The sequence below is a fragment of the Pimephales promelas genome, chromosome 5, assembly GCF_988280905.1.
Source record: "Pimephales promelas chromosome 5, fPimPro1.hap1.1, whole genome shotgun sequence".
Lineage (NCBI taxonomy): Eukaryota > Metazoa > Chordata > Actinopteri > Cypriniformes > Leuciscidae > Pimephales > Pimephales promelas.
The window spans coordinates 31,040,784-31,052,572 of NC_142773.1; the positions used below are offsets into that span (position 1 = coordinate 31,040,784).

Here is an 11,789-nt window from a genome sequence, read left to right on the forward strand (position 1 = left end):
GACGCGATACCATTCATTATCAATGGTGAGCGGGCGACTTCCGGCGACCGGTGGGGCGTGTCCAGCGACGCGACAAAGTTGAGAAATGTTTAACTTAATGCAAATGAAGGGCGATTTTCGCGAGCGACAACCAATAGGAGTGAAGTCAGTGGAGCTCGTCACTCTTCAGTGCTGAGTCTGACCGAGGCAAGTTGAATGAGAAGCTCATTTTAGCAGTCAGAATCTGTCCTATAATTCATGATATATCTCCGTGTACATACAGTGGTGTTCATCGTACTGACTTCGTGACTGAATGGCTTCAGGGAACCCAGATAGACTGGTATTTGCCTGTTTGCTGCAGTTAAATTGTGGGGTGAGAGTGTGTGAAAAGTGTTGTGAGAGTTGGCAGCTCTGAAAGACGCTAGCTTGGTCCACATCAGGGAATGCTGTCTGTCAAATTAATTAAAACTAATGATAAAAATGTAATATGAACAAAATGAATATCATATAACTAGAAATAGTTTAAAGCCTTAAAGCCTGGGCTTTAATTTTCCCATATCGTCGAAATGCACCGACTTGTCTATGAGACAGCCTTTATAATTTAGTATTGAGATGTTGTTCATTTAGTCTCTAATTTGTACAAAATCTTCAAATGCTCCTCGTGAAACTGCGGTCTTCCAACCTTTTCCTATCGTGTCAATTGATTTGATTAATAAGCGCGAGGGAGACAGAGCAACACAGCGCTCGCCCGTGTTGTTTGAAGACATGAGTGCGCGCGGCCGCGGAGGTATTTCTGGAGATATACTGCCCCCATCTGGTATGGAATATGTTGTATGATTTGATTTTAAATGCCAGAGGGCACCTTTAACCCGAGCATAACCCGAAAACTGGCTGCATGTAAACGTAGCCATTGATTTTTACAGTTACAAAACAAGTGACTCTTAATGGGCGAATAATTGAATTACTCGCTTAACTGTTTCATCCAGGAATGAAACAAGTGACTGGCTACATTCGAAATTGCATACTTCCCTTACTATATACAGTAGTAAGCGAAAAAAGTGTATGGAAAAAGGTATGTACAAATTCACAGAGTAAAATAGTAGGCAACAAAACCCTGGATGACCTTCTTCTGGTGAGAATCTGAAGTGTGCAGTCGATGGACACTTTACTATCCAATGAGGCCTCAGAAGAGGATTTATGAATGGCGTTAAAGAGCCCCTATCATGGATTTTTGAAAATGACTGTTCATGTGTTGTGGAATATAGCTCTAAGGGAATGAAAAAAATCCTGCAAAGATTGTTATCTGAAAGTGCACCGTATATAAAGTTATTGTCTTTCAAACGTGAGAGTCGACTTTGAGTCTATGAAATGAATTGTTTTTGAAACGAGTCATTAGCTGTTTCGTAGTGACGTAGATACGAAACTTAAGCATATTGGCCACGCCCAGTTACTGCGCGCGCAGACGGAACTGTAAACTTGAAGTCTAGAACACAAATACGTCAGCTGAATGGCATCATGTCGAGAAGACGCTGTGTTCTACAATGCAAAGATAGTTCAGCCACTTTGTTTTCATTTACCAGGGACGAGCATGTGTAGAATCGGTGGTTAGAGTTCATATTTGCAACGATACCACAACAGTATAGCCCGATTCTGTTCTCATCATTTTAATGACGAATCATTCAAAAACATAAATGAATTCAAACGTGGATTCGCAAGCGGTTGTTCCTGAAGGAGGTCTCAGTACCCAGTGTATATGGATCAGTTTCCTCCTCCGAATCACAACCTGTAAGTATTATTAATAATTGTTGCTTTTATGGGTTTTGTAGCGACGGGGCGCGAGGAGGGAAGGCGCAATAAGTATGTGTGTGTGTGTGTGTGTGTGTAAGTTACGCTCACCACAGCTTCATGGTCTCCAATGTAAATTTTTTTAACTATGTGAAATGTTTGTCGCTGTTATTGGAGTTGTCATAAAGAATAGAGTGTCTTGTAGTACTGCAGTGCTTTATCAATATGTTTATGCGTTGAGCTAACTAACAATAACTGACTTGGTGATCTGACCAATCACCGCCAATTAGCGTCACGCAAAGGAGTGGTTTGGAAAAATGAGTCATTGTACGAATCATTTGGGAGTCGGTGAGCAAAATCAGGTAAAAATAAATGCATATTATAAGACAAAAAAAAGTGTTTTGTCATTGCATTCATGTAAAACTGTTGTTGGGGACTCCCAGAACAATATTAGGGACATTTTAAATGCCATAATAGGTGCTCTTTAAAGAGACACAACTGACGCTGGTAGGTTACATGATCCTTTGTTTATTTATTTGATAAGAAAATTATCATGTGACCTACCAGCGTCAGTTGCGTCTGTTCACCACCATTCATAAATCTTCTTTTGTAGATTACATTTAAACAACACACATTCCTACTATAGAACATACTTTCTTAGAGGTCGTGAAGTAAATTCTTATTCAAAATAAGTACCAACTGTACTCAAGAGTATGCGATTTCAGAAGCAGCTAATGTATTTTTGAGAAAGTCATTGAATCGTTCACTCAACCCATTTATAACACTGATTCATTCTGTAGTGCCACTACTGTCTGGTGCTCTGAGACACACAACAACAGTTTCTGCTGTGGCTTCTTTTCACACTATTTTGACTAGCGGAGCTAAAATACACAGCTGACAATGTCATCTCTAAAAGGCACAGGTAAATTACTTATGACATGATCTTTTTTATAGAACTGTTGTAAAAATATTGTGCTGTCTGAATATCTGAACGTTCTGTAAATTGATAACTTAGTGGTTCTCAACCCTGGTTTGATAGGAAGACATTCAAAATGTGCACTGTCGAGAACCACTGCTGTGGTTTCAATTTTCCAAAGGTTACTATTTTCGGTGATTACTGCAAGACTGCAATGGCAAAAGGTCATGCTATAAAATAATGAGGAAGGAATCTTCAAGATAACTGTAGCTTTTTCACAAATTAATGTCTTAATTTAAGTGTACATGAATAAGGTCATTCTGAGTCCACTGTGAGTGTTACGACCTGGATTTTAACTCAAAATCAACATTTGGACAGTCTCTAGGGCTCTCTTGAATTAAGGATTCATTAAGCCTAATAACCTTCCGGTGGTTGTCCACTGGTAAGCTAACAAAGAGGCATAATTGAGAAAGGCCTTTGGATTAGAATGTGATTTCATTCAAAGGGACAAAATTAGTTTTGCATGTGCTAATCTTCCTTTTGTGCTTAGGAATATTTTCTATAGAAGGGAGAGAAGTTAATGAGCACTCAAGCGTAGATGAGCAGAAGAATTTTCCAGAACGAAACAGGCCCGGCATATTTGGTCAGCAAACAAAATAATTTAAGACACACTAAGAATATGGTAATCTGCCCTGCATTTGATCTGCTGTGGGGGCGAATACAGTCACGGGAATGAAAGAAACTATTTCATTTGATTCAATCAAATTGCAAATTCAGGCTATAGTGCTCGGTAAAAGACACCAGTAGATGGCTATTTCGTTCTACAGAGCCAAAAGGGGAAGATATTCAGCAAGATAGAAAATTACTTTTGAAAAGCATTCAGACAGCATAGTGTCCTAAAATACATGAACATCCTTGTCCCCATACAGGCCGAGGAAATTTATAGGATTAGATCTATATTTTAATTTGTTAAAGTAATTTGGAAAGTTAACGACTCCACAGTGATGGCACGAGCCAAGCCTTGCTCTGTCACTAATGATTTTGCACTTCCTGAGGGCAGTGTCAAAATGGAGCAATCACAAACATTTTGCTAATAATTTTCATTAATCACAGAAATGACCTTGTTTATGATTTCGCTCTGGCTAAGAATAACACAACATACGAAGCAGCTTTTACGAGCAGCCAGGTTGTAAATGTACAAGACACAAAAGCCTTTGTTTTGACTGACACTTTATAAGATGTAGGATAAATCATGCTGTTATGAATGAGCATCTTAAAAGACGAGTCTCACTGCTGACCCACTGTTCACGGCTCTATGCAAAATCAGGGGTGCCTTTGTTCCTTTGTGTCCATATGCTGGCAGAATTTGATGGGAGGAAAATCTTTTGAGGTTTCCCTGCCAGGAGAAACCGCTGCAACTGGCTGCACCGCTGGAGACAGAAACAACTGGTGCGACTGGCATCCGCTCTGGTTGCTGCTTAGAATACTAACGAGAGTCAGCACGCCTCAACCCTGAGCCCTAAACAGTGTTAGGATTGTTCCACTGGAATACATCAGGATCTCTATGCCCAGCCCATGGACAAAAGCACCTAAATACATGCCACAGCTCTAACTCTTTAAATATTTTTAACTGACTCTTTCTATGTTTTTTTTCAGCATAATCTGTTTGAGAACAGAGTTCTCTACCCACCACCCTCCACGTTGTACAGCTGTGTGTTACAATATAGAAGGGACTAGGACAACAACAACAAACTGGCTAATAATATAATTTGTGGTCAAATGAAGGAATTTCACATCATCTGGAATCATCTGGTATCTGTCAGCAGATTTTCTTCCATCTTCATCTACTTTCCACAAGCATTGCACAAAATGTTATGTGCCAAGTGTATGTCTGTACTGTCCCAACTGTGAGAGTGAAAAACACAAATAGTACATGCTTTTATGCCTTTCTATATTTGTTTCCAATTCTATTTGCTGTTTATTTGTTAACCATTTTAATCGATTTTTTTAAAAAGGAAAAGGGTTGCGAGGTGGTTAATTTGAAGCAATAAATTCGATTCTTAAAAGCACAAAATTGTTTCAATTACTGTTACAACCTACCCCGTTGACTATAATACAGCACTCTTTGTATTTGACATTAATTCACACAGTTTAAGGATACATTGTAGATTTCTTTAAATGTTTCACACTAATTCTGGAACAGTATATCAAAGTTTGACATGATATATATAAAAAAAGAGTCGCGGAAACAAAACACTTGGCGCGCGTTTGGATTAGCCTATGTTTGTTTTGTCTCATTAACAACGAGTGGCAGTTGTATTTGATGTATGCATTCTTTCTGTTGGAAGGATGAATGATTAAAAAACAACCGAAATTAGAAAAATGCCCATTCGAGACCGAAAACAAGTCCGACTTACACACGTCAGACACACGCCAAAACATCGGAACAGTTTGGCCACATCTTCCTCAAAATCTAAAAAGCGCTTTGGATAAAAGTAAAGAAAATGAGTTTGCTGCTCACCTGTGTCTTAAGAGGTTCACCCTGTTCAATGATGCTGATGAAAGGTATTTCCAAAAACGAGGACATGAACTCCACTTGTATGAGCTCCTCGTGACTCTGAGGGAACGCAAGCACAGCCGAGACTCCCTGAACAACGATATCCTGACACACGCACCTGAACATTGACTCCGGGTCTCCATTTAGCGGTTCTCGGGACAGTACTTCCAAGCTCAGATTGTACGGCAAGAAGTTGTTCCCACTTTGTCGGAGGTGGACCAGGGCGCGGTTGAGTGCGCCCTGTATCCTGGACTGCTGGCGGGTCGGCAGGAGCGCACCCAAGCGCACTGTGTGCCCAATGCGTGCCAGGATGTGACAGGGCTGGGGATGCAGATGACAAGGGTAAATAAACATCTGGAGAGCGACCTGGAGCCCGACATGAAGGTATGCCAAAAATCTGGAGAGCACTAAATTCATCCTGCTCCTTTCGCAACTGGATTGAGGTTTCGTCACAAGATGGCATCGCTCTATTCTTGTCCAATGTTCTTGTCCTTAATGGTTTTACGAGTACGCGGATGCAGCCTCGGTTAAAATGCAAGCAGTGCAACCATTCCGTCTACTCCAAGTGTTGAAGGCGAGGAGGTGGTGTGCGCGCCGTTGAGGGAGGAGGAGGTGCTGTGCCACTGGAGATCTTCAGCATCACCGAGCTCGGAGGGAGATCAGTTGTGGCCACGCCAGGTTTGCTAGAAGATCAAATTATGACGAATTAAGCTTCCCCAAAGGTCACTTATGCAACATTATTAAAATGTCTTCAAATCTTAACTTTGTGGAAAAGTAAATGGGGACTCAGTTTGCTTATTAAAAAAAGTGATTCAGATAATGAAATGAACAGCTTTTTGTTTTTAAACATAATTAAAATTACAATTAAAGTGCACTTTTTCCAGAATTTTAGATTTTATTGTCAATGGAGAGGGTCGCCACCTTTTGGCCGCCGCCATGTTGACATCACATGACCAGTTGTGTCATGCAATGGGCTTTTATATGCACGCATAAGTTCCGCATTTGACGCAAGGATGCAGTTTCCGGTTGTGGAGATTAAAGCGGAGTAAAAACGAGGAAAACTAGATTATGGCAGAGTCTTCAAAATCTTTCTGTCCCCCCGTCTTTGAAACAAAACTTTCATACATTTAGATGTTATTTTATATATAGTTATGTTTATTTAATATAATTTTAAAAAGAAGCATAAACACAACGAGGGGTGTCTGTTTTTGTGACTAACGTTTCTTTAGTATAACCATGGAGTATAAAATTCAATATAAATTCTTGGTATTGCATTGGACTCTACGATCAGCGGAAGTTATCAAGCATCCTTACACCTTCACCGGAAATACCGCCATAGAGCCCATTAAGCAAGTTACAGCTATTGAAATGACAGGAGGAAAAATAATAGATTTAATAAATATTGTGCCTTCAGTCAGTGCTTTTTACAGTGAATTAAGCATGAACACAATGATCACAGTCACCACAGCAAAATGCTATGCATACCAGCACTAACTTTCAACACTGTTCAAAATTGGTGAGATTAAATTCAAGAATGTCCATTATATTGATAATAAGAGAACAGATTATATTTAGTAAAGAACCTACATGCATCCGAACTGAAAGACATCAGTTTAAAGTCCAAAACCACTGGTTATTGGGACGATTAAAAGCCCGCTACATGTGAAGCTAAAGCAAAAACTGAGAGAGTGCACCTTTAAATTGAGATTGGTGCAAAACTCTACACTCCAGAAGCTAGAAAGCAAAATATTTTTCACAGTTAATGATTTCAGTAAAGTCTTAAAAAGAGATGAAGAGGTGACTGAGGCATAGTAATTGCATAGTGGATTCAGACAGTTTGGCATAGTTCAAGGACAATACCCCATTCATAAATTATTTAATTAAATAATAATTGCATGGCAACACAGATGCTCTGTTCGGTATAATTAATTTACAGTGGCCTTTGTTTGCTATTGAACAGTAATCCAAATATATTAACTTGTCACTCTGAGCACAAAGCTGAAATGCAGTGTAATAGATTTTTTCTCTTTTTTTCATATTTACAGAGCATTTTAATTTAGTACTATAGTAGGTACTGTAGACATTTTCCCATGATAGGTGGCTAATATGTCAATTAAAATATTCTTTTCTCCTTTATTAATCAAACAGAAAATGTATAAGCCATATGCTTCCTTAACAGTAATGGAGTCTAAAGAAAATTACGCACATATGCAGTAACCTGAGGAAGAAATGAACATGTGCCCTTTTCACCTCTGTAAATATACACAAGAAATATGAACAATGGAAGTTAGAAGAAAAGTTATTTTCAATAGCATTATCATTTTGTCTGTATGGTCCGATCCTATAATTTCAGTGCATTTTTCTTTCATGCATCTATAGTTTTCCGTCATTCATTTCCTGTCTGACAAGAAACATATTAGTACTGCAATGCTTGAAACTGTTTTTAAGTTATTACTTGTGCATTTTGGAAAGCTTTGCACCCTCAAATCCATTTGCTGGTAATAATAGCTTGGATGTTAAAGACTAATTGAGGATTAGAGGCCACTGGCTGAGTAAAAAGCATATGAATGTCAAAATTCGGCAGCATGTCCTTGTGTAGCAAAACTTCTGACATCACGTAAAATGATGGCTTACTCTATATGGCCAATATTACAGTATATGTAATCTCTTTCAGAAACAAACAACTAACATCTTTCAATCTCTTTCCTGTTTCAATGAACAATGTCACCAAAAACCATTTGCCTTTCTGCTTAATAGGCGTATACTATGATGTCCATCTGATGTCTGACACTAACATGTAACCAGTGATGCTTGCTTGATTGTTTTTTCAGGTCCAGTGCATACAGATCAACATTTCAGGATATTTCAGAGATGCAGGTGATTTTTAGGGTAAATCGAAATCTATTCACAAGACACCCACGCAACTGTCCTGTCCTGACACATGGATGGCTCCACTTGATTTTCAGCAGAGGTATGTGATTGTCTTTTACTCACCTTCAAGCAGACTCACTCGTCTTTCTTCGAGACGGCTCGTACACTCTTTTAAGGTTTTAGAGCCTTTAAAGGATCTATCAGGTGCTTCATATTGAGATGGAATAGTTTGGATACAAATGCAAGTAAACGGCATTTATTGGAGATGGTCAGATATACATAAAGCACCCAGGCCGGGAACAAACACTCAGTGGCGAAGTGACACAGGGACGTTGATGGGCAAGCCAGAGAATCGTTGTGAAGATCGAAGTGCTTAGGAACTAGGAAACAATAAACAATCCAGATGGTAAAGACAACGATAAAGATCCACGAAGACTGGTAATCCACACAAGGAGACGAGGCACATGACACCAGGGAAGCCACAATGATCTGACAACATGAAATGGAATTTACTGAACATATAAGGGAATGGTGATGAACCGCAGCTGGCACAGACAATCAATGAAATTGGTTACCACGCCCACACATACACACACAAAACACCAGAAGTGGATTCATGAAACATGACACATCTATATGGGTTCCAATGGGATCCCATAATTTGTTTTAATTAAATCTTGTTTCTCCATTAAATTGAATGAATTAAACAGCTTGTGAACATACTTTATCTCTAAAAATGAAATAATCCAATAAACATAAAGGTATTATGCAATCATTTAAGACAGTTCTCCCTTATGGAACCTTTTGGGAAAAAGGTTCTTTAAAGAACCCCTTTTAAAGAGTGTATTTCTGGACCCTTCCAATAGTCAATTGTCTTAAACTATAGGTTTAATTTATAAATTAATGGATTACACTTTAATCAGGAAACCAATTAAAACACATGTTTATCTCAGAGGGATTATACCCACCTTATGTGTGCCAATATAGATAATCCTCCTCAGTCTCTCCTTATGACTTCACTCTGTTATTGTGACATACGCATACATTAGGCAGACCTACATTTTCACTGTTTGAGATGCAACAGTTGAGTCAATGAGTTCTGAAATTGAATTTTGAGAGGTAGCCTACCTCAGAAAAAGCCTCTGAGCAGAAGCTCTGCAATTACCACATGGATAAATGTAGCATCAGTGCTGTTTCTTGTCGAACTGTATGTCGCAGCACTCCATAATTTGCCATAATGTTTTACGGAACAACTCATACAGGAGAGCTTTTAAATATCACTATGCAGCATCTACATTCTCAGCACATCCTACTTGACTAATTTCAGTTCCATATTTTGTGTCCACTAGACAGTTCAGCAGCATTCCGAATGCGATGAACAAAAGGGACACTCTGCACGAGAGGGAAGGAGCTAAAATGGATAATTCTATTAAAATCTGAAGTGCTATATACTCATATGTTACAAGAAATCTGCTGGAGGCAAAGCAGTTGACTTCCCTTACTGTTCTAAAATGATTTTGGAAAGCTTGGCACAGCTTTCAAATCAAACGAATGTCTGTGTGAAAACGGAAACATTGTAAACCTTATCCCTCTCCACTGACTTGTGTTGGAGATGAAGAGTAATTTAGACTTCAAATTAGGGTCGGGATGCATAAATAGTCGGTTCACAGCAGGATGGTATCTATATGAAAACTCATTTAATTTGGCCATAGACTCCATAACCCCTCTCTGTTTTTATCAGACTGAGCAAACATGGTCCTGATAAAAACTAATGAGTTTCATGCACTTAATTAACTTAACAACACATTATTAAGGTGGTAAAGGACTGTGATTACACATTTGCTAGTCTCTAAGAAGTTGAAAGAGTCTGTGAAAGTGCAGATATTAAATATAATATGAGCAGAAAGCATTGCAGACCTAACTTTGGTTTAATAGGGAAAATGTATCGTTTCTGGCTGTACTTTTTTCTCAAACACAAGTGGTGTCATTGCATTAAAGTTTAATGAGGGATAAGGTTCTGTATTGGAAGTTATATTTCCCTACATGCACTATGTAAATCCATACAGCTCACCCTGCCGCTGGGTAGGTTAGTATTGCTGAGCTGGATTTATTTTTACCATGGTTCAGACATACTTATATTCACAGAGACAAGCACTCACTGCTTGTGGATAGGCTATATGTGCATGTCATAGTTTATAGCCACCATCAATTGAAATAACCTACTCGATTCCCCTCTTTTTCCCTGCAAGAGTGTAGGGAGCTGGAGGAAAGGCTTTATTTTTTTCAACCCGACAATGTTAGAAAGCCTGGTTTACCCCATCATTAATAGGTGAATTATCACAGGGAGGATACTATTTAGTCATGCATGCGCTGTGTAGTGGCAAAGGGCTGTCTTCATTTTCTGATTGTGTTCAGTATCTGGGTTTGGCAGATCATTGCTGTTTGTTTTCTAAGGTTACAATTATATATATTAAAAATTAATTACGAGGAAGTAACCCAGCTAATGGAGTCGTTAACTCGGTTCCTTCTTTAACAGAAGCCTTCATTGGAAAGAATCACCATAAGTGACTGATTTGAAAAGCCCTGCTTCGAATGCCATGCAACTATCCCACTTCACAAGAAACAAAACTCAAAACTGATTTCATTTTTTTCCAAGAGTTTGACAGTAACATTAAAGGAAAATTCCCTTAACTACGTCTACTCTGTTCTTGTTGCTTATTGGTTGTTCAGTTAATCACTCGTTTCGCTTGATGAATCTCTCATTTAAAAAAAAAAAAATAACAAAGTTTTATAAGTTCAAATGCTCGCCTTCTCTGTACTGCGATGCACGTTCGTGACTCTCCTGTTCGAACTCGTTTGTCAAAATTAACAAATCTTTTCCCAAGTCAATTCGTTCGTTTTGTTCGTTACAGAGCAAGGCGACCATTTGAGCTTATGAAACTTAAACTTTGTTATTTATTTATTAAATGAGTGATCGTTTCGCTAGATAAGACCCTTATTCATCGTCTGGAATCGTTTAAAGCCCTGTTTGAACAGTTTGCAGTTTGTACTGAAAGTGTCTTTTGGACCTTGAACCGTTTGGTTCCCACTGAAGTGCATTATATAGAGAAAAATGCTGGATTGTTTTCATCAAAAAACCTTAATTTCTTTTCGACTGAAGAAGGAATGACATGGACATATTGGATGACATGGGGGTGAGTAAATTATCAGGAAAAGTTTTCAAAAGTGAACTACTCCTTTCAGAACATTCGAGTCACATAGACTACTTTATGATGCTTTTACCCATTCTTCATTACAGTTTTATGGTTTGCATAGCCTATTCTTTGTAATTGCATGGAAAAGAACAACCAATACATTATTCAAAATGTATAAAATATTGCATTAAGCAGGAAACTCATATGGGTTTTGGGGCTACATTAGAGTGAATAAATGACCGAATTTTCTTTTTCGTGGTGAACTATCCCTTTAAAATCCTGATCCTCATTGACGCATATCTGAGAGCCTGCCCTTTAGATTCAGAGGTAATTGAGGTCGGTGGTAGTGTGCGTGAAAACAGAAGCTCCACGGCACATGAATCTTGGAATTTCACTGAACATTCTCAGTCTTATCATCCTCGTTCCCTCTAATAGGGCATTCCTCAGTGATCTCATCAAATCGAGAAGCAGAGCATATGTGGCTTTT

At 38.7% G+C, this 11,789-nt stretch overlaps 1 protein-coding gene across 1 annotated transcript in view; it reads right to left on the reverse strand.

Annotated features, from left to right (window-relative positions):
- Nucleotides 1-8,596, reverse strand: part of grin3ba (glutamate receptor, ionotropic, N-methyl-D-aspartate 3Ba) — a 50,952-nt gene extending 42,356 nt beyond the window's left edge. Inside the window, exons 1-2 of the mRNA XM_039678219.2 lie at nucleotides 8,232-8,596; nucleotides 5,202-5,920 (exon numbers count right to left, since the gene is read on the reverse strand). Coding sequence (XP_039534153.2) covers nucleotides 5,202-5,654 — 453 coding nt within the window. The 5' untranslated portion in view covers nucleotides 5,655-5,920; nucleotides 8,232-8,596. The remainder of the gene's footprint in view (nucleotides 1-5,201; nucleotides 5,921-8,231) is intronic.
- Nucleotides 8,597-11,789: the final 3,193 nt, after the last annotated feature.